We start from the raw sequence: 23444 nt of genomic DNA, 5'->3' as shown, positions 1-23444 counted from the left end.
GTTGCATAGGCTGGTCTCAAACTCCTGGGCTCAAGCAATCCTTCCACCTTGGCCTTCCACAGTGCTGGGATTACAGGCACAGCCATTGCACCCTGCCAGTATTAACTTTGATTGCTTTGTTAAGGTGGTGCCTGCCAGGTTTCTCCTGTCAAGTTACTGCCTTTCCCTTTGTAATGAATAAATAATTTGTCAGATGATCTCTATGTTTGTCCCTACTGATGAATTTATAGGCAGAGACTCAGTCTTCTATTACTTTTTTATTCCCCAATCTGTGTATCAGATTTTCTTTAAGCTGGTCCTTAGTCATTCTGATCCTAAGGCAATGTTCGTGTTTCAACAAGTGATGACTCCTTTTTCCTTATTAATATTAATTTTTCAAGTGGTAACTTTATATATAAATAATAGTAATGGTAAATCTTTATTGAGCAATTCCTACATGCTTCTTCTAAGCAGTTAGGCATGTATGGACTCATTAAGTTCCCACAATAGCCCAATGAGATAGGTTCTATGATTAAACTCCTTTTTTATTTATTTATTTTTTTTGAGATGGAGTCTTGCTCTGTCACCCAGGCTGGAGTGCAGTGGTGCGATCTCGGCTCACTGCAAGCTCCATCTCCTGGGTTCACGCCATTCTCCTGCCTCAGCCTCCCAAGTAGCTGGGACTACAGGCACCCGCCACCATGCCCGGCTAATTTTTTTGTGTTTTTTAGTAGAGACGGGGTTTCACTGTGTTAGCCAGGATGGTCTCGATCTCCTGACCTCGTGATCCACCCACCTCGGCCTCCCAAAGTACTGGGATTACAGGCGTGAGCCCGTAATCGCGCCCGGCCGATTCAACTCCTTTTACAGATAAAACAAAACTCTAGAGGTTTAGAGAGGGTAAGTAACTTGCTCAGGGTGATGCAGCTGATAAAAGTGGCTGTGTTGGGATTTGAACCCAAGCCATAGCCATCTGGCTTCAGAATTGTGATCCCTAACCACAATGCAGGGTTTCTTCCCTGCAGTTCCTTTAGTGCCACTCCTGTCTTGTAAACTGGATCCCTTGATAGTCTTTCAGAATAGACACTGTGCCGTGTGTGGTAGCCCATGCCTGTCATCCCAGCTACTTGAGAGGTTGAGGTTGCAGGATCGTTTGAGCCCAGGAGGTCGAGGCTGTAGTGAGCTATGACTGTGCCGCTGCACACCAGCCTGAGGGACACAATGAGACCCCGTCCCTATTTTATTTTATTTATTTAGAGATGGAGTTTCACTCTGTCGCCCAGGCTGGAGTGTAGTGGCACTATCGTGGCTCACTGCAACCTCCGCCTCCTGGGTTCAAGCGATTCTCCTGCCTCAGCCTGCTGAGTAGCTGGGATTACAGGCATGTGCCACCACGCCCAGCTAAGTTTTGTATTTTTTAGTAGAGACAGGGTTTCACCATGTTGGCCAGGCTGGTCTCAAACTCCTGACCGCAAGTGATCCGTCCACCTCGGCCTCCCAAAATGCTGGGATTACAGGCATGAGCCACCGCGCCTGGCCTCTGTCCTATTAAAAAACAAACAAACAAACAACAACAACAACAACAAAAACACAAACCTGGGCTCCTGGTGAGTCAGTCCATCTCCCACACTCAGAGGAGGAACATGGTTGTGCAGCACCCTCGTGTTGTAGAGGTTGGAAGCTCTGCAGCAAAGCCCAGTTTGTGCTAAGCATCCTAACCTGGGATTCAGTTTCCACAGTAGCGTGGGAGCTCCCAGCTAGACAAAGGGGATGTTGCAAATCAGTCTTTTCAAAACTTTTAGGACCAAGTTTTCCCACCAGGTGTGAGACTTGAGGCTGCTTCTGTGCACGTGTTCTCACTCTGCAGATTCGTTGTTGCAGGTTTCCTTTTCATTTTAGGTCCCTGCAGGCTTCAGCGTGGCTGCCAGTGTCCGGGTAGGAAACGCTCTGGGTGCTGGAGACATGGAGCAGGCACGGAAGTCCTCCACCGTTTCCCTACTAATCACAGGTGCTGAGACCCCTTTACCCGAGGCTCTTGCTGCAGTCTCTCCATGCAAAGCCCAGGCTCCCCCACTTCCCGTGGATCTTCTTGCTCACCGTGTTGTTTCTTCTGCCGTTTTTACCTTCAGTGCTCTTTGCTGTAGCCTTCAGTGTCCTGCTGTTAAGCTGTAAGGATCATGTGGGGTACATTTTCACTACCGACCGGTGAGTGCTAGGATTTTCTTGAAATGTGAAATCTGTGATAAAGAAATGGTTCATTGAGAAATTTTGTTCTCTAAAATCAGGCTGTTCAGAAACATTGCTGTTTGAAATCATTATCAGTAAAAAGAAACATCCGACTCACGCCTGTCATCCTAGCACTTTGGGATCACCTAAGGTCAGGAGTTCGAGGCCAGCCTGGCCAACATGGCGAAACCCCATCTCTACTAAAAATACAAAAATTAGCCGGGTGTGGTGGCAGACACCTGTAACCCCAGCTACTTCGGAGGCTGAGGCTGGAGAATCGCTTGAGCCCAGGAGGCAGAGGTTGCAGTGAGCCGAGATTGTGCCACTGCACTCCAGCCTGGGCAACAGAGCAAGACTCTGTCTCAAAAAAAAAAAAAGAAAGAAATGGTTCCTCCAAGAGCAAGGTGCCAGCAGAAAAAGGTTTTTAAAACTAGGAATGTTTTTTAAAAAGAGTCCAGGCACAGTGGTTCATGCCTGTAATCCTTGCATTTTGGAAGGTCAAGGTGGGCAGATCACCTGAGGTCAGGAGTTCGAGACTAGCCCGGGCAACGTGGTGAAACCCCCATCTCCACTAAAAATACAAAAATTAGCTGTGCATGGTGGCACGCGCCTGTAATCCCAGCTACTCGGGAGGCTGAGGCAGGAGAATCACCGGAACCCGGGAGGCGGAGGTTGCAGTGAGCTGAGATCACGCCACTGCACTCCAGCCTAGGTGACAAGAGTGAGACTCCATCTCAAAAATTTGAAAAAGAAATGGTTAAGTTGGATAGATGCTATCATAGAGGGGCTGCCTGTGGTTGTTGCAGCAGGGATGTCTGAATCATTTGCAAGATCAGAGGCTCCACTGATGTTACTTGGGAAGAACATATTAGATGTAGGAACTGATTTATAATCTACAATGCCAACTTAATGGCCATTGGTGATGATTTTATGCTTCTGCTGGTCATGTATTTTAAAAGTGGAAAGCCCTTTTTAGTACGATGCATTACATTTTCAGTTAATTATTTTGTTTCCAATGGTAAGAATCCTGTTGGTTTCTTAGTATCAGCCACACTGCCCGGTTTGTAGTAGTTGCATAATATGTTTGTCAAACTGAATTGAAGTTAAAATCTCACCAGTGAGCTGTCTCAAAAGTCACATACTCAGATTGATTACTGAAGAATTCTTGGATAAGTCCCCTCTGCTCTGCAGAATTTGTTTCCTTCATCGGTGATGCTAGTGTGTACATTCGGACTATATAGAAACTTTATGGCGATACTTCTTATTTGGGACACCATTGTCAGCAGTTACAAGATGCAAATGGACTTTGCCTTCCTGGATTCAGAAAGCTGGTGGAGTGGACAGAACTAATTTCATGGTTTATTCTTCACACATTTGACTTTTGACTTCAGATCGTTGGTTTTCATTTTTCAGCTTCAGCTATTTTGTTACGGGGAAATAAGATGTTTAGGCCAGGCATGGTGGCTCACTCCTGTAATCCCAACACTTTGGGAGGCTGAGGCAGATGGATTGCCTGAGTTCAGGAGTTCAAGACCAGCTGGTCAACATGGGGGAAACCCTGTCTCTACTAAAAATACAAAAAAAAAAAAAAAAAAATTAGCCAGGTGTGGTGAGGCACACCTGCAGTCCCAGCTACTCAGGAGGCAGAGGCAGGAGAATCACTTGAACCTGGGAGACGGAGGGTGCAGTGAGCTGAGATTGCACCACTGCACTCCAGCCTGGGCAACAGAGTGAGACTCTGTCTCAAACAAACAAACAAATAGAAAGATGTTTATAGCTCCCTCACTCAGAATGAATGGGGAAGGTGATAGTAAGTAGTTGACTTTTTTCACAAAGGGAATCAGGATGACCTTTATGAGGACCAGGATAGACGGATGGTTTCAGAAGGAATATGGTAGACACTGGACTCTGAATCTGTCCACTTGGGAAACCATAGAGCACAGTAAAAGAATGAAAAACAAGAGGCCCACAAACTATAGAACTGACGAGACAAGGAAACATCAGAAACTCAACAATCAAATTACTTGTAAGGTGACCAGGATCCTACCCAACCTGGTACAATCGGTGAAAGAGCTCAACCTCTACCTAACTTAATCACGGGGGGCGGGAAACGACACCTCTAACAAAGAAAGGAGGACGTTACTACTGACCACAATCGTTTTTTAAAATCCTAAGAGACTACTTTGCACGACTTTTTCCAAGGAAATCTAAAAACCTGGAATAAACAGATAATTATCTAGGGAAATAATTGATCAGGATGTACCCTAGAAAAGATAGAAGGTCTAAATAAACTGATTTCCTGGTAAGAAATAAGAGAAAGAAAGCTATTTTAAAATGTCAAAAAGCACAATGCCAGAAGGTTCCAAAGGATGATTTTATAAAATCTTCAAAACATAGGGAATTGCAAACACAGATCAAACAGAAAATTTCCCAGAGCACAGGAAAAGGAAAACTTCGTATTCTGTTTATGAAGCAAATATAACATTGGTGCCAAAATCTGCCAAAGTTTGCACATAAAAAAGAAAATCACAGATCATTCTTATGTATTAAAAGCAATCTAAAAATCCAAAATAAAAATATTGTTAGACAGAATTTAGCAGCACATTGAAAAGAATATATTTTGGTGAAATATAAAAGTGAATATAGGCCAGGTGCAGTGGCTCATGCCTGTAATCCCAACATTTTGGGAGACTGAGGCAAAAGGATCACTTGAGCCCAGGAGTTCGAGACCAGCCTGGACAACATGGTGAAACGCCATCTCTACAAAAAATACAATTTAGCTGGGCATGGTGGTGTGCACCTGTAGTCCTAGCTACTCAAGAGGCTGAGGTGGGAGGATCACTTGAGCCTGAGAAGTTGAGGCTGCAGTGAGCCATGCTTGTATTGCTCCACTCCAGCCTGGGTGACAGTGAGACCCTGTCTCAAAAAAAAAGTGAATATAATATCTCAGGTGGAAAAAGCAAGGTGCAGAACATCATATAGAGAATGCTGCATGTGAAATGATAGAATATAGAAAGGAAAATCAAGAATATACATTTGTATTTGCTTATATTTTCATAGACACTAGACAAACATGGAACGTGCTAAGAATTGTTACTTGGGCCGGGCGCGGTGGCTCAAGCCTGTAGTCCCAGCACTTTGGGAGGCTGAGACGGGCGCACCACAAGGTCAGGAGATCGAGACCATCCTGGCTAACACGGTGAAACCCCGTCTCTACTAAAAAATACAAAAATCTAGCCGGGCGAGGTGGCGGGCGCCTGTAGTCCCAGCTACTCCGGAGGCTGAGGCAGGAGAATGGCGTAAACCCGGGAGGCAGAGCTTGCAGTGAGCTGAGATCCCACCACTGCACTCCAGTCTGGGCGACAGAGCCAGACTCCGTCTCAAAAAAAAAAAAAAAAAAAGAATTGTTACCTGGAGGAGGCAGGGCTGGTACTGGTACTGGGGCAAACTGGAAGGGCATTGCAGTAAGACTTTGCTTACTATCTTGTTCATATTGTACCATTTTTTGACCACGTGCATGTTACCTATTCAGAAAATAAAATTTGAATAAAATAATTATATTTCTGTCCTTTTTGGTGAGGAAGAAGTGAGCCTCTTGTTCAGTGCTGGATTTCTTTTTTTCTTTTTGAGACAGAGTTTCGCTCTTGTTGCCCAGGCTGGAGTGCAATGGTGCGATCTTGGCTCACCGCAGTCTCTGCCTCCTGGTTTCAAGCGATTCTCCTGCCTCAGCCTCCCGAGTAGCTGGGATTACAGGCATGCACACCCGCTAATTTTGTATTTTTAGTAGAGACAGGATTTCTCCATGTTGGTCAGGCTGGTCTCGAACTCCTGACCTCGGGTGATCTGCTCGCCTTGACCTCCTGAAGTGCTGGGATTACAGGCGTGAGCCACCGTGCCCAGCCCAGTGCTGGATTTCTCATTTAGTAATTAAACAAGTATTTACTGGCAGACAGTCTTCTAGGTTCTAGATTGGAGTGACCAAACTCACTCCAAGGGTGTTGTGGATTTCTTGCTTCCGCAGGTCAGGGCAGCATTTTTCTCATCTCCCTTCATGTGTAGGGGTTAGAATCCAAGTCTCTAGCTTTAGGGGTGGCATTTCTAGGAACCAAGGATAATTCTACAGAATATATCTATGGCCTTTACCAACCTTCGTTCCGCAGAGGGAACTTAATTTTTACTCTGTAGCGCTTCACTCAGGTTTACTAAGAGACACAGTCAGACTTGGCCTGTGGCATCATCTTAAAAGAGGGATGATCATAGCATCCAAACTTGCTGGGATGATAGATGTGTGCCACTGTGCCCAACCAAACTTTTTTTCAGCTGGTGGGGAACGGGGAAGGGGTGTCATCAAATCACTTGATTTGTCTATACTGACCACATGGACTATGCAGTAGCCCCTCTTTATCCTTGGTTTTGCTTTCCAAGGTTTAGTCACCTGCAGTCAATTTTGGTCTGAAAATCTTTTTTTTTTTTTTTTTTTTTTTTTTTTTTTTGAGACGGAGTCTCACTCTGTCGCCCAGGCTGGAGTGCGGTGGCGTGATCTCGGCTCACTGCAAGCTCCGCCTCCCAGGTTCATGCCATTCTCCTGCCTCAGCCTCCCGAGTAGCTGGGACTACAGCTACTACAGCGCCCGCCACCACAGCTGGCTAATTTTTATATTTTTAGTAGAGATGGGGTTTCACTGTGTTAGTCAGGGTGGTCTCGATCTCCTGACCTTGTGATCCACCCGCCTCGGCCTCCCAAAGTGCTGGGATTACAGGCGTGAGCCACCGTGACTGGCCCCTGAAAATCTAAAGTGGAAAATTCCAGAAATAAACAATTCATAAGTTTTCAATTGCATGCTGTTAAGAGTATTAGGAGGAAATCTCACATCCCACCTGGGACATGAAATCATCCCTTTGTCCAACGTCTCCACTCAAAGCTGAAATAACTAGCTTTCCACCTGCTAGTTATTTCAGATGGATGGTTTCGGTCTCACAGTGCTAGCAACAGCCCCAAAGCACAAAAGTGGTGATGCTGGCATGTGGTTATGGCCTACTTTATTACTACTGTTGTTACTCTCTTTCTGTGCTCAATTTATAAATTAACATTATCATAGGTGTGTGTGTATAAGGCAAACAATGTATTTAGGGTTCAGTCCTCTGTGCGATTTCAGGCATCCACTGGGGGTCTTGGAACATATCTCCTGAAGACAAGGATGTGGTGCTGCATATTCTTTTCTAAAAGTCATGAGATAAAACATGCAGTTAGTTTCCTCTATGGGCCCAGCAACAGGAGAACTGTCCCTGACTAGGCTGCTGGCCTCAATGCATGTGCATGTTTGTAATATGCAGAAAGCTATATCTTTTTTTTTTTTTTTTTTTTGAGACAGTCTCACTCTGTCATCCAGGCTGAAGTGCAGTGATGCGATCTCAGCTCACTGCAACCTCCGCCTCCTGGGTTCAAGTGATTCTCCTGCCTCAGCCTCCTGAGTAGCTGGGATTACAGGTACCTGCCACCAGGCCTGGCTAATTTTATATTTTTAGTAGATACGGGGTTTTGCCATGTTGGCCAGGCTGGTCTCAAACTCCTGACCTCAGGTGATCATCCCGCCTCAGTCTCCCAAAGTGCTGAGATTACAGGCATGAGCCACTGCGCCCAGCCAGAAAGCTATATACTTCTTTCTCCACTTTGTCCTCCTAATCACCACGTGCTTTCTTTTTCCTAACAGAGACGTCATTAATCTGGTGGCTCAGGTGGTTCCAATTTATGCTGTTTCCCACCTCTTTGAAGCTCTTGCTGTAAGTATTATGTAGTAGTTCCCTAAGCCCTGTTGTGATCTATGGATTTCTTCTGATGGTGGTAAATTTCAGCTGAGAGGACAGGTCAGGGTAGGTAGGAAGATTGAATATTGTTATCACATTTTATTTAGAAGGATACTGTCACCTTATGGGTTTTAGTGTCAGAGTCCCACAGAAATGAAGTGCTCACGAGATGGGAGTGTTTCAGGAGCGCCGACTGATGGAATGCTTTCTGCCTGCAGTGCACGAGCAGTGGTGTTCTGAGGGGGAGCGGAAATCAGAAGGTTGGAGCCATTGTGAATACCATTGGGTACTACATGGTTGGCCTCCCCATTGGGATCACGCTGATGTTCGCAACCAAACTTGGAGTGATGGGTAAGCTCTAACCTCTGCAGGCAGGGCTTAGCTGCTCACCAGTCCAGGAAATGTCTGTCGGAGCACACAGGCCTTTGACTGAGGCTCACCGCTGAAACTCGGGAACTCACCGACGTCCATTCTGTGTCTTGTTAGAGAGCGTAGAGGGCGTTCAGGAGGTGACCTCCAGCTCTAGCCAGGGCCCCAAGACTACATTGTCCTGCCCATCGCACCCCTGCGGGCGATCTTCCATGCTGACACACTTGAGCACAGATGCCCTTTCTACTCACCTCCTATCCTGAATCATCCAGCCCTCACTTCTCTAAAGGAGGCGACAGTAGGAACCGCTGAAGAAGCATTCGGAAGCTTCCCTTTTGCATGTTCCATGCTGTTCTTTAGAGACAGCGTGTGATCCCCTGTGGGTGACTCTGCAGGGCTGAGGCCATCGTAGGCGGTCTGTCCTGCATGCGTGGGGTGCCGCAGGGTCAGCACTCACGGTGGCACTGTGCATCCTAGAGCAGCGCCCCGTGTGTTCACCAAGCAGCGTGGCTGGATCCTTGGAGGGCAACAAGGGGCCATTGCCCTTCTCATCACACTCATTGCACTCCGCAGTCTCCACCTCCCTCCTTGCACAGCCTTAGCTCTGTGCCTGTGGGTCTCCTCATAAGGCCATGCACGTGGTCGGTGTGAACAGCACAGAAGGGAAGAGGGTGGACTTGAGCACCTTCCCACATTTGGAAGAAAAAACTTAATCCACAGCATCTGAAATTACCAGAGCTAATCTTTTTAAAAAGTACAGAAATAAATGACTGCCCAGCTTTGATTTCTAAAATAATAATTTGGAATACATTGGCAGTTAATAAATGATGATATGAAAACCTGGACATTCATCTTTGGGATGAGTAGTGACCGACTTAAAGCGAGGCTTGTTTTGATCCATCTGTACTTGGCAGGCTCAGAGGTGGTGAGAAGTCAACTGATAGCTACAGGGAACTTCCAGTTCAGTATGTTCCTTTATGTGGCACATTTTTCTCAAGTTCAATAATATTTTAATTAAAAATACAGGAGTTGTTCAAAGAATAGAATTGCCAATGCAAAGTTCACTGGGCTTGCATGATAGTGCAGAAAATTATTTAGCTGAGTTTCTTGTATGATTCATGTTTTGGATTTGCCATTGCCTAGCTAACACAAATATTATAGGAATCTTAATTTATTTTTATTTTTAAAGTAATATATTTTATGTAACACAATATATCTAAAATATTATTGCAAAATATATTTTATGTAACACAATATATCTAAAATATTGTAACATGCAATCAGTATAAAGTATTAAGGAAATACTTTAAATTCTCTTTTTTATATCTTTTAAGTTTTAAATTGATAAATTATAATTGTTTGCATTTATGGGGTACAGTGTGGTATTTTGATATATTTATAGAATGTGGAACAATTAGATCAAGCTAATTAACATACTTATCACCACTTTTTTTATGGCGAGACATTTGAAATTTACGTAGTTAATTTGAAATGTACAGTACATTGACTAGTCACATTGGTGTGCAATTGATCTCAAAACTTATTCTTCCTGTCTATCAGAAACTTTGTACCTTAACAACTCCCTGTTCCCACACCCTCCCCTCCTTGCCACCAGTCCCTGGTAACCATCATTCTACTCTCTACTTCTATAAGTTCAACTTTTTCAGAAGAGGAATCTACTTTATTCCCTTGTTTCATTTTTTACAGATGGGGTCTTGCTATGTTGCCCAGGCTGGTCTCAAACTCCTTGACTCAAGTGATCCTCCCACTTTTGCCTCCCAAGTATCTGGGATTACAGGCATGAGGAACCTGCTTTGAAATATAAATCCATCTATATCCCAAGTGCTGTCCTTGGCTCACCTATTCATTTAACAAAATATATCTAGGCCAAGCACAGTGGCTCATGCCTATAATTCCAGCCACTTTGGAAGGCTGAGGTGGGCGGTTCACTTGAGGTTAGGAGTTCGAGACCAACCTGGGCAACATGGCGAAACCCCGTCTCTACTAAAAGTACAAAAATTAGCCAGGTGTGGTAGTGTGTGTCTGTAGTCTCAGCTACTTGGGAGGCTGAGGCACAAGAATTGCTTGAACCTAGGAAGTGAAGGCTGCAGTGAGCCAAGATGGCACCACTGCACTCCAGCCTGGGCAACAGAGTGAGATTTTATCTAAAAAAAAAAAAAAAAAAAAAGCATAACTAACTGTGCAAAGTAGAAGGGGAAGTTGAGAATCACTGAAAAGAAATGGTAGGGGCCCTGGGGATGTGAGGGCTCTGTGAGAAGACTGTAGTCAATCCCTCCACCCACCTATTAGAAGAAAGTGTGGTATGAATTGGTTTTGAGTCTCGTATCTCCTCTGGTATGGTATGCAGTATACCTACACAAGGTGTCTAGGAGAGCATCAGAATTCTGCAGGTTCTCAGAAGCAACCCCAGGAAATCATAATGACCCTCAGAATCCCTGGGAGACGTTGTAAATATGTAAATTCCTGGACCTTGCCCATGAGATTCTAATAACCATCCTACTTTGGGCTCCTAGGTTGGGTCAAATAGAAATCTTTTAAATGATGTATGCTAAAATTATTGGAAATCTAATTCATAACTTTCAGATTATAGCTGGAGGTAGCTGGTTATTTCCTGTTTAAGATGGTTCAGGTGAGCTTGTAGTTTCTGTGTACTGAGAACACTGGATTTGAAAGTGGAAGTCAGTAGGTTCCTTTTACTAATTTTGTATAGGACTAGCAGGTGGCACCAACTATACTATTCTAAGAGCAGGCGAGGCTGGGCGCAGTGACTCATACCTATAATCCTAGTGCTTTGGGAGGCCAAGGCGGGAGGATCACTTGACTCCAGGAGTTGGAGGCTGCAGTGAGCTGTGGTTATGCCACTGCTCTCCAGCCTGGGCAGCAGAGCAAGACCCTGCCTCTAAAAAGCAAACAAACAAACAAACAAAAGGGCAGGCTGATCATACCTGAAAATGTGATTGGTACCAAGAAAACAGAGCTGTAGACCCTGTACCAAATCCACAAACCACGAACCCAGACTAGCCACCTTAACCCTTACATAGATCTGGACAGCTGTGGAAATCAACCAGGACCAACCAAGCAAGACCAGCAAAGGCTGTGTATTCTCAGCAAGGGTGTTGGCCGCCACCACTTGCATTTGGGCAGAGACTCAAAGGCAGGCAAAGGAGTGGGAAAGCGTCACAGCGGATAAAAGGGGAGGCTGCAGGTGTGCCCTGAGTGGAGGTTGTTGATCTGGGGGATGCTGGAGGTAGCTGACTAGAAATGGGCCTCATGTGATTGGTTAGGGGGGATGTATTTTACTTTCTCTGGTTGGTTCTAAGTTGGAAGTGCAGACCAAAATTAGGGAAGCTGTCAGTTGCTAATCAAGTCCTGGCCATCTGGGGCCAATCGTTACAGAAGTTACTGGTTAGCTTCCTGGATTGTCACCAGAGGCGGCAATCTTGCTTCCTGCAAGCCTGATTTAGGGAAGGCTGGCTTCCTGGGTTTATTGTAGATAGGGGGTTCTTGGGCAGGATGCTGCACGTTGTGAGGCATAGGTCTGTTTTTATTACGGTCAGGCCCGCCTTGTCTTTTGGTTATTGTTGAAGCTTTTTGTTCTTCCATTAGTTTACTATTGACCAAAAAACCCTCCTCACCTGGGGTCTCCCTCTGTGCCCTATATGGTGCCTTGAGATCCACAGGGCTTTTCCCGCCATCCGTTCCCACCTGGCCTGCCTTTGGTGTTCTCCAGTCATCTCTGGGTGCCCAGCCCTGCTCTGGAAGCTTCCAGCAAAGTCTGTGTCAGAAGCAAGTTAAGGTCCAAGGTCTAGCAGGAACTCTGAGGGAGAGAACATTAGTAATTTATATGGCTAGTGATTTCTGCCTTTTTTTTTTTTTTTTAAATATATATGTTAGTCCCGTTTTTTGAGGAAACTAGGGCAGAAGTAGTTGGTCCTGGGAAATTTTAATTTCCTTGTAACTGGCATTTTTCTTAATATTCAAGCATCATAATCAGTAAGGCCAAAAATATCCTCTGAATATTTGTTCTGAAATCCTGAACCAAAGGAGATGGCCCTTTTGGGGGTGGCCTCAGGGAGTACTGGGCTTTCCAGCACCTTCTGGAACCTTCTGGAAGCCCAAGGAGGAGCAGGGTAGAGGTCTCTGGCCCACTGTGGGCTCCACCTCAGCCATGAAAGCAGATATTAAGTATGGCTGATAGAAATGAGATAGACAAAACATATTCCCCAGGGGAAGCTGGTTTTCTATGGAATTAACTTCTATTAAATATTTCTATTTCTAGGTCTGTGGTCAGGGATCATCATCTGTACAGTCTTTCAAGCTGTGTGTTTTCTAGGCTTTATTATTCAGCTAAATTGGAAAAAAGCGTGTCAGCAGGTAACTATGTTCATTCTGTCCTGGTAAAGGTTCCTCTCCTAGAAAAACAGGATCTGATCTGGCTCTCCCTTTTTTCTTTTGGAAAGTTCTTTTCTCATTTTCTTTCTTCTTATCTCACAAATACTATTTTTCTTGTTGTTTTAACTAGACAGTTCAGATGTGAAGGGCCAGATGACCCCAGCTTTATCCATTCCCAGAAAAAACAGGGGCCTCCTTTCTTCCTTGTCTCCCATGCCAGGCTGCCACCCTTGTGCAGGAAATCCAATTTCAGGACAAGAATTAGAACTGGAGAGAAAGGTGGGATGCATCACAGTCATCCTGATGTCGTTTTTATGATTACCAAATGTTTTGTTAAGATGCTTGTGTGCATCCTTCCCTTCAACTTTCTAGGGTCAGTGTGAGGTCTAGAAATAGGTGGTAGAAAAATGAGATGAGTCGAGGTACGGTGGCTTATGCCTGTAGTCCCAGCTATTCAGGAGGCTGAGGCGGGAGGATTGCTTGAGCCCAAGAGTTCGAGGCTGCGGTGAGCTGTGATTGCACCACTGCACCCCAGCCTGGGTGATGGAGCGAGACCCTGTCTCTACAAATAAAAATTTTTAAAAAAGAAAAAAGAGATAAAAAGAAGGGAGAGTTCCAAATGATCTTTGTCCTTCTCTTGTCCCTGCCTCCCTCACCCTGTACTGTTCCCATGCCACCTTCCCTCTCATGGACCCCATTTCAACCTATTCTGTTTCCTTTTTCTTAAGAGACAGGCTCTCACTCTGTCACCCAGGCTGGACTGTAGTGGCAGGATCACAGCTCGCTGGAGTCTTAACCTCCTGGGCTCAAGTGATCCTCCTGTCTCAGCCTCCTGAGTAGTTGGGAATACAAACATACGCCACCATGCCTGGCTGGGTTTTTTTGTTTTTCGTTTTTAATTTTTTAGTTGAGATGGGGTCTTGCTGTGTTGTGCAGGCTGGCCTTGAATTCCTGGGCTCAAGCAATCCTCCCTCCTCAGCCCCTCAAAGTGCTGGGATAACTGGTGTGAGCACTGAGCCTGGTCCCATTTCAATCTTTATGAAAGATGACCTGTGAATAAGAGGAGCTTCTGCTGTACATGCCAATTAAGGAAAATGGCTTGGCTTTTCCTAAACTAGATGGTCGAGTAAAATACCTTATTAACACCATCGTGAAGCCTGAAGGACTGACTGAGTTTCATTTTCCAGGCTCAGGTACACGCCAATTTGAAAGCAGATGTGGCTCGGAGTGGGAATTCCGCTCTCCCTCAGGACCCATTTCACCCAGGTATGATATGACTCCCTCAGCCCTTGGACAGGGTTGTCTAGGTGGGACTGGAGGGGCTGTTCGTGAGACACAGCTAGATTTGCTGCTATGAGCTCTCATTTAAACAGGGCAATAGTGTTTCAGAAACACATGATAAAGTCAAGTAACAAGCAATTCAAGGTAAACTGACTTCAAGTTTATTTACTTTAATTCCACACATTAGTAGACTGCTATAGATGACTGAAAGCTCCCCAGTGCCTCCCCTAATTTCTGCAAGCACTTTCCAGGCATTTGCAACACTTGGAGATACTGTGCTTCTACCATAGCTTGGAAACTGACATTTGTTTGTTTTAATGGGGTCCCTGCTGTTCATCGTGCAGACACTTGTGGACTTTCAACAGGTTGTTTGCTTGGACCTTTGTTTGTGATACACATCACGCAAATGTGGTTATGGTTTTCTTCAGTCAGTTGAGTAATCCCCCCCCACCCGATTCCTGGCCCGTTAGGCAGTTAGCCACCCAATCACAGTAATCCTTGCTCCTTTATCATTGAATAACCCTTTGATTTCATAAACTGTCTGATATGCAGTCAATGGTCAATTGTGTTGTTTCTGACAATTTTCATTCATATTGTCTAGGCTCCTGTGCTGTGTGTCTGGTTATCTTTGATTTTAATTTATTTTTAAATTAATTTTTTAAAATTAAAAAAATTAGGCCGGGCACAGTGGCTCATGCCTGTAATCCCAGCACTTTGGGAGGCTGAGGCAGGCGGATCACAAGGTCAAGAGATCGAGACCATCCTGGCTAACACGGTGAAACCCCATCTCTACTAAAAATACAAAAAATTAGCTGGGTGAGGTGGCGGCGCCTGTAATCCCAGCTACTCGGGAGGCTGAGGCAGGAGAATGGCGTGAACCCGGGAGGCAGAGCTTGCAGTGAGCAGAGACTGCACCACTGTACCCCAGCCTGGGTGACAGAGTGAGACCCGTCTCAAAAAAATAAATAAATAAAATAAAATAATTAAAAAAAATTTTTTTAAATAGAGAGAGGGTCTCACCCTGTTGCCCAGGCTGGTGTGCAATGGTACGATGGTAGCTCACTGCAGCCTCTACATCTTGGGCTCAAGTGATCCTCCTGCCTTGGCCTCCCAAAGCAGTGGGATTACAGGCATGAGCCACCGCACCTGACTGGTTATCTTTGATTATGTTCCAGACTTTATATTTGAAAATTGTTCTTAGAAGTAACTTGAGCCTGAAAGAATGTTGTCTATTTATCTTCAGAGAGGATTTTCTTTTGCTTCTTTTGGATACTGAGGGTGACCAGCAGTCTAGGGCAATCTTGGAAATGGAGCTTTCTGGAGCATCCAGCCGACCTGAAGGTGTGCTGCAGCCCGTGTGAGGCTTGGTTTACTTCTTCTGGTTCATGCTTTTTTTTTTTTTTTTGAGGCGGAGTCTTGCTTTGTCGCCCAGGCTAGAGTGCAGTGGCGTGATCTCTGCTCACTGCAAGCTCCGCCTCCCAGATTCAAGCAATTCTCCTGCCTCAGCTTCCTGAGTAGCTGTGATTATAGGCACGCGCCACCACACCTGGCTAATTTTTGTATTTTTAGTGGATATGGGGTGTCACCATGTTGGTCAGGCTGGTCTCGAACTCCTGACCACAAGTGATCTGCCCTCCTCGGCCCCCCAAAGTGCTGGGATTACAGGTGTGAGCCACCGCACCCAGAGTGGTTAATCCTTAAGTCTTGGATGCAGCCCTTTGGGGTTCTAACCTCAAATACAGAGAGGTTTGCCAGAGCCTGATTCTTGGTAGGTACCCAAGTCCCCAAAGCCCTGATCAGCGTCTCCGTCACGTGATCTGGATGTAGCTCTCTCTGACCTGCATCCTCTGATCTTTCTGATCTGAATGAACTCTGATCCGAGGCAGCCCTAGAGGCTGGGCGGCCCCTCTGAGTTTCCTTTATCCCCTGGATCTTGCCCTGGTGACTCTTCATTACATTGTTTGTATTCTGATGCCTTCAAGATGATATTTAATTTGTTTTATTCAGATTCTATAATGATCTTCAGGGAAGGGTTGGTCGATGTTTTCCACCATCTTACCAGTTTCCCTGATTTGTGAAATCTGCCTGACAATAGCACTTATCTCTGTTGTTGTTTTTGTGGTGGAGTCTCGTTGCCAGGCTGGAGTTCAGTGGCTTCTCACTGCAACCTCTACCTCCCAGGTTTAAGTGATTCTCCTGCCTCAGCTGGGATTACAGGTGTGTGCCACCACGCCCGGCTAATGTTTGTATTTTTAGCAGAAACCGGGTTTCACCATGTTGGCCAGACTTTTCTTGAACTCCTGACCTCAAGTGATCCACCTGGCTCAGCCTCCCAAAGTGCTGGGATTAGAGGCATGAGTGCTGGGATTACAGGGATTCCAGGCGTGAGGCATGAGTGCTGGGATTACAGGCGTGAGCCACTGTGCCCGGCCTAACAATGGCACTTACTTCATACTACCCCTGTTGGGGTTGAGAAGCACCCAGGACTGCCTGACCAGGGAATGCATTTTGTTAAGAGTGAGCTGATATGACTCTGTTCAAAATGATTTTCTTTTCTTCTCTCTCCTTCCTTCCTTCCTATTTTTCTTCCTTCCTTCCTTCCTTCCTTCCTTCCTTCCTTTCTTCCTTCCTTCCTTTCTTCTTTCCTCCCTCCCTCCCTCCCTCTTTCTCTCTTTCTCTTTCTGTCATCCAGGCTGGAGTGCAGTGGTGAGATCATGGTTCACTGCAGCCTTGACCTCCTGAGCTCAAGTGATCTGCCTGTCTCAGCCTCCCAAAGTGCTGGGATTAGAGGCGTGAGCCACTGCACCCGGCCCAAAATGATTTTCTTTCAGAACTCTGAGGATATTGCTACATTCCTAACATTCATCCACTTATGCTTATTAGGAAGTGAGATGGCCAAGCTTATTCTTGTGCCATTATGTAATCTGCCTTCATTTTAGGATATTTTCTTATTATTATTCCTTTTTTTTTTTTTTTTTTTGAGATAGGGTCTCGTTCTGTCACCCAGGCTGGAGTGCACTGGTGCAATTATAGCTCACTGCAGTCTCAAACTCCTGGGCTCAAGCAGTCCTCCCATTTTAGCCTCCTGAGTAGATGGGATTACAGGTGTGTGCCACTATGCTCAGCTAACCCTTTAATATTTTTGTAGTGACCAGGTCTTGCTTTGCAGCCCAGGTTGGTCTTGAACTTCTGGATTTAAGCAATCCTCCTGCTTTACCCTCTCCAAGTAATGGGATTACAGGTGTGAACCACCATGCCTGGCCTATTACTCTTGACTGTTCTGAAGTGTCTTGACACTAAGTCTAGATGTGAGTCATTATCTGCTTGAAACTGTTGGGGTGAAGGAGAAGCTTTTCCCTTGCCCTCCGATGGTTCACTGAAAAATCAACTTATAATAAGGCCGATCAGTAAGAGAAAAGACATACAAATGTATTTAACCATGCACAAGGGAAGAATCACGGTGATTACCCAACGTCGCAGTGAGGACCAACACACATATAACCAACTTTCAGAGGGGAGACAGGAGATGGGGCATTTGGTGCTTCTGTTGAGGGACAGTAAATGATTACTAGGGAAAATGAATGGATATTTGGCAGAATGAATGGACTGGGGGCAGGGTGGAGAGACTGGTTCTCTTTGGAAGTTAAATGAACCTGAGAGACTGGCATCATTTTGTAAAAGGTCTGGCAATCGTTCTTCTTGGTGGGTTTGTCTGGCTTTCATGTAGGAGGGGGAAAAGTCTCTTTCAAGGCCTGTTGATCTCTAAAGAGTTTTTATTTTAAAATACTCATTATAGGAGGAGGGAGCCATATCTTGGGGTGAAATTCCCTGCACTCCTTCCATACTTAGTAGGCCCTTTGATGTGAACGGTCACATCTTTCTCCCATTCTGTGAATAGCCTTGTATTCTTTCTTCCTTTCTTTTTTTTTGGACACTGGGTCTCTCTTGGTCACTCAGGCTGGACTGCAGTATTACAATCATAGCTCACTGCAGCCTCGAACTCCTGGGCTCAAGTGATCCTCCCACCTCTGTCTCCCAAGTAGTTGGGACTATAGGCATGCGCCACCATGCCCAGCGAAGTTTTTGTTTGTAGAGATGAGGTGTCACTATGTTGCCCAGGCTGGTCTTGAACTTCTGGGCTCAAGGGATCCTCCCACCTAGGCCTCCCAAAGTGTTGGAATTAAAGGCGTGAGCCATCACACACAGCCTTGAATTATTTCTTAGGTTGTTTCTCCTTGTGTTTTGTTCTGAAATGCTTATTAAATTGGTGTTGGCTCCTTGAAAATTTCCCCTGTGAATCTTTTTTTTTTTTGGAGATGGAGTTTTGCTCTTGTTGCCCAGGCTAGAGTGCAATGGCACCATCTTGGCTCACTGCAACCTCCGCCTCCTGGGTTCAAGTGATTCTCCTGCCTCACTGCCTCAGCCTCCCCAGTAGCTGGGATTACAGGCATGTGCCACCATGCCCGGCTAATTTTCTATTTTTAGTAGAGACGGGGTTTCTCCATATTGGTCAGGCTGGTCTCTAACTCCCGACCTCAGGTGATCTGCCTGCCTCAGCCTCCCAAACTGCTGGGATTACAGGCAAGAGCCATCATGCCTGTAACCCTGTGAATTTTAATGGAGAGGGCTTCCCTGTGAAGTTTAATGGAGAGGGCTACCTTATTTCTCTAGCTCCTGGGAGAGTGCTCCCTGGGGCACCCAAGCCAGCCCCGGTAGGATCATCGGTGTTTGTGAAGGAGTGAGCGGAGAGGCACTCTGGGATAGGATTTCTTTTATTTATTCACTGTAGCAATAGCGTCCTGAATTAACTTTCTCTCAGCTATTAGCACATATTCCTTTTATACATAGCCCTTTATACAAATGAAAAAAACATACCTTTTAAGCTGCTAAGGTCCTTTTTCCTCCCAGGGTGCCCTGAAAACCAAGAAGGAATTTTAATGAACGATGTTGGAAAGACGGGCGAGACTCAGTTGGATCAGCAGATGCGCCAAGAAGAACCTTTGCCAGAACATCCACAGGACAGTGCTAAGTTGTCCAGGACACAGCTGGTGCTGCGGCGAGGGCTTCTGCTCCTGGGGGCCTTCTTAATCCTGCTGGTGGGGATTTTAGTGAGATTCTATGTCAGAATTCAGTGACGTGGCAGGAAAGAAAGTCAGGTCAAGTGATGCTTTTTGAGCTTACACACAATTCACAGGCCCACCAGTGACAATTTACTTTGAGTTAATGTCATTCAGGTGTGCCCATGGATTCTGAAGGTTGGGAATGCAAAGATACATTTCTCTAAAAAAAGAAAACGCAACTAAGGTTAAAAGCTATATTGTGGCCCCAGACACTGTCTGAAAGATGACATGAGTAATATAATTCACCACTCTCTGAACCAAGGACCATTGGCCAATGGCTTTGCTATTTTTTTAGACACAAACCCATAAACTCAGTGCTTAAGAATTCATACTGCCTGAATTATGTAAAATATATTTTACAATATGTCTTTCCTTGGGCCTTAGATTACTATTCACTGGACAAATGGTATTTGTTTTTAATTTTTTTTTTTTTAATAGACGGAAGTCTTGCTCTGTCACGCAGGCTGGAGTACAGTGGTGCGATCATAGCTCACTGCAGCCTCAAACTCCTGGGCTTCAAGCAATCCTCTTCTGTCAACCACCAGAGTAGCTGAGACTTCAGGGGTGTGCCACCATGCCCAGCTGGCATTTGTTAATCTTCATTTGAGGTCTAGATCTAGGCACTGTGGGCACTGAAAAACAGTCGGGAAATCTTCGGAGCTGTGGAAATCCAAACAAGGACTGATAATTCCTGGTAGGGGTGTGTGCGTGACCTACTGCAGCCTCAACCTCCTGGGCTCAAGTGATCCTCGCATCTCAGGCTGGTCTCTAACTCCCGACCTCAGGTGATCTGCCTGCCTCAGCCTCCCAAACTGCTGGGATTACAGGCAAGAGCCATCATGCCTGTAACCCTGTGAATTTTAATGGAGAGGGCTTCCCTGTGAAGTTTAATGGAGAGGGCTACCTCTCCTGAGTAGCTGAGACCACAGGCGTGTCCCACCACACCTAGCTAATTTTTTATTTTTTGTAGAGACGGGGTCTCCCCTTTGTTTCCCAGGCTGGTCTTGAATTCCTGGGATCAAGTGATCCTTCCACTTTGCCCTCCCAAAGTGTTGGGATTATAGGCGTGAGCCAGAGGACAAAATTTTAATAAAGGTCTTAGCTTAAGTAGTAATCCTACTTCATTAACCTTCCTGGGGCGGGGTACGCACTGATAATTCAGCAAGCCTCAGTACATCCTAAGTATGCTCAGTGCTGTGAAAGTGGATTACACCAAATTAAGTAATTCTTATCACACCCAATTAAAAGTCAAGAAGCCAGGGATAAAAGCACCCCAGGCACATAACATTAATCTAGTAATGTAATTCTCTGCACATCCAGCTGGTGAAACTGCCTGCTGTAAGCTGAGGCCAGCTTTATCCATAACTGCTGAGATAACTTGCTGAAGCTCTAGGAATAATTTCGCCTGCCCGGTTGCTCACCAGTTGTAGCTTGCCAGCTCCCAGGACCCTTCCCGGTGCCAATAAACTTTCTCAAAGAGCTATACTGACATTTCTTTTGATAAAACCTCCAGCCTTCTCTGTGTTGTTCCGACATGCCGAGGACCACCTGGTCTACATGGATGCCCTGAACTGCAATTCTTTCTTCCCAAATAAAACATTAAATGGAGCTTTGCCTGTACATGTTTGACTTAGTGCTAGGATGGATATAATGCTCTAGGCATGGCCTTTTCCTGAAATAACAAAATCAGAAAAGTTACCCGCTTTGAGTAAAAAACACCCAAGTGCTGATTTTGGTTGGGGCCACCTTAAGGTATCTCTACCCTCAGTGCCTTGTTCTTGGGGCCACCAGGCCCAATCTCCAGGAAGGCAGATAAAGGCCTGCACTGTGGCCCTTGGGGTTGGGCCTGGGGGCAGGGGGCAGACACTGCAGAGGCCCCTCCCCAGTTCCTCCTCAGGAACTCTGGAGCTCTGTCTCCATTCCCCTCGCACAGGACTCCCTGCCCTTCCCCTTGCCAGGTAGGGCAGGGAACCCTGGGGATGAGAGGAGTTTCCTTCAGTCAACAGCCACAAATAGCCGCTGGGAGCAGGGAGGCTGGGGTGTCTGCGAGACAGGACCCCTCTTCTCCCAGAAACACCTGAACCCGCAGCAAGCCCAGGCCAGGAGAAACATGCCAGAAAGCGCTAGACCCGTCCTCCGCGGGGGAGGATGGAATCACCAGCTCCGTCCTGTCTGCCCACCCTCTAGGCATTTTGCTCTTCCAACGTGACCCACAAACTCTCCTGATAAAAACCTGTGTCATCCAAAAGCGCACGAGGGGTCCTCCCCCGCAGGGACCCCTTCCTCGAGCCCCCTTCATCAGCCCCCAAAGACCCTCCCGGTCCCCTCCCGCAGGGTTCTGCGGGCGGCATCATTGCACTGGGCGTCTGGAGCGGGTTCGGGTCCGGGCTGGGTGGGGCCAAGCCGTCCTCCGCCCTCCCTCCCCCGCGCTGCGTTCCCGCGCCCGTGCCGCCGCCAGCCGCTCCCCGCCTCCGCACGGAGGCCCCCGCGGCCGCCGAGATCCCCGCCGCCGCCAAGGGCCTGCCCCCATAGCGGCCCGGGCCCTCGGATGGCGCGACCGCCTGCGGGGCCTGCGGGGCGCGCTGCCCCCTGACCTGCAGCGAGAGGCGGCCGAGCTGGGGGCGCTGGCGGGTCCAGTGGTGAGTGCGGCGGCCCCGCGCCCAGCCCGACGCCTCCGGAGCAGCCCCGCGCGGGGGTGGGCGCGGGCTTCCAGGAGGGAGGGCGGCTATGAACGCGCCTTGCTTTCTGCGTCTCCGCAGTTTCTTGCTCAGTTGATCATTTTTCTCAATAGCCTCCTCAGCTCCATCTTCTGTGGACATCTGGGCAAGGTCGAGCTGGACGCTGTCACGCTCGCCGTCACGGTGGGTGCCTGATTTCGCCCCTGTAGGAGCTAACGGGCAGCCAAGGTTTAGGATTTGATCGGTGTCCCCGGGCGCTGTGGCTCACGACGGTAATCCCAGCGCTTTGGGAGGCCCAGGTGGGAGGGGAGGATCGCTTGAGCTCAGGAGTTAGAGACCAGCCTAGGCAGCATAGCAAGACCCTGTCTCTACTAAAAATACAAAAATCTACTAAAAATACAAAAATTATCCTGGCGTAGTGGCACCGCCTGTGGTCCCAGCTACTTGGGAGACTGAGACAGGAGGATCGCTTGAGCCCAGGAGATGGAGGCTGCAGTGAGCTGAGATTGCACCACTGCACTCCAGCCTTGGCAAGAGAGCAAGACCCTGTTTCAAAAACGAACACACAAGGCCGGGCGCGGTGGCTAACTCCTGTAATCCCAGCCAGCACTTTGGGAGGCCGAGGTGGGCGGATCACCTGAGGTCAGGAGTTCGAGACCAGCCTGGCCAATATGGCAAAACCCCTCTCTACCAAAAATACAAAAATTAGCCGGGTGTGGTGGCATGCACCTGTAATCCCAGCTATTCGGGAGGCTGAGGCACGAAAACCGCTTGAACCCAGGGGCCTGAGGTTGCAGTGAGCTGGAATTTTGCCACTGCACTCCAGCCTGGGTAACAGAAGGAGACTCCGTCTAAAAAAAAAAGGAAAGAAAAAAAATCAATTTGAATTGTATCATGTCTTATGCATCTTCATTTACAGGTCTGGGACTGACCTGTGGCTTACCATTACCTGATTAGATTTGGAAGGAGCTTGTGTCAATACTTAGAAAAGTGTAAAACTGAAAAAACTGCACTTTTTTCTATTATGAAATTAAATCAGCAGACTTTTAGGTAATTTAGGTTGTTTGCCACTAATTGGATTACACAGTGCATTCAGCTCCTACCCTTTTACCCTTGTGGAAAAGCCTCTCCCTTGGGTTGAAATCACGCCTCCTGGGACGTGTCTTCCCTGGCTTTTGTTAGTGATGTGGAAAGTTGTTTCTTCCTGCATTTCATCCAGGCTTTCAGAGAACGTGGAAAACACTTCTGCTGGTGATGGTAGACGGCTTTCCCCAGTCTCAGAAAATGTCCCCTGTGTCCCCGTGAGGTGGGTACACACCCTAAGAATACGGAGGGCCACCGGAGCTTCTCATTTGGCTTCATGGTAGAGAAGACCTTGCCAGGTGGAATCAGTCACATTTTATTTACAGGCCTGTTATTTGGTGAGCTAATTGGGTTAAGGGACATTTTTGCTTCCTTTGAAACTTTAGACTGGGGCTCTAGGAAGAGGCACGAAGGCAGAGGAGATTCGTATACATGGCTGGTGGGGACATTTCCTGCTGTGTCCCCGCAGGGCCCAGGATTGGGGTCCAACT

The 23444-nt window shown here is 46.7% G+C and overlaps 1 protein-coding gene across 1 annotated transcript in view; it reads left to right on the top strand.

Moving 5' to 3' along the window:
• Window positions 1-20105, top strand: part of LOC113223753 (multidrug and toxin extrusion protein 1) — a 31008-nt gene extending 10903 nt beyond the window's left edge. The window contains exons 8-14 of the mRNA XM_026453142.2: window positions 1879-1987; window positions 2109-2184; window positions 7916-7985; window positions 8228-8360; window positions 12679-12773; window positions 13979-14057; window positions 18981-20105. Coding sequence (XP_026308927.2) covers window positions 1879-1987; window positions 2109-2184; window positions 7916-7985; window positions 8228-8360; window positions 12679-12773; window positions 13979-14057; window positions 18981-19207 — 789 coding nt within the window. The 3' untranslated portion in view covers window positions 19208-20105. The remainder of the gene's footprint in view (window positions 1-1878; window positions 1988-2108; window positions 2185-7915; window positions 7986-8227; window positions 8361-12678; window positions 12774-13978; window positions 14058-18980) is intronic.
• The last annotated feature ends 3339 nt before the right edge of the window (window positions 20106-23444 follow it).

This window comes from Piliocolobus tephrosceles, chromosome 16, assembly GCF_002776525.5.
Source record: "Piliocolobus tephrosceles isolate RC106 chromosome 16, ASM277652v3, whole genome shotgun sequence".
NCBI lineage: Eukaryota > Metazoa > Chordata > Mammalia > Primates > Cercopithecidae > Piliocolobus > Piliocolobus tephrosceles.
The sequence above is the reverse complement of the archived record's forward strand: the minus strand, read 5'-3'. Positions and strand labels throughout refer to the sequence as shown.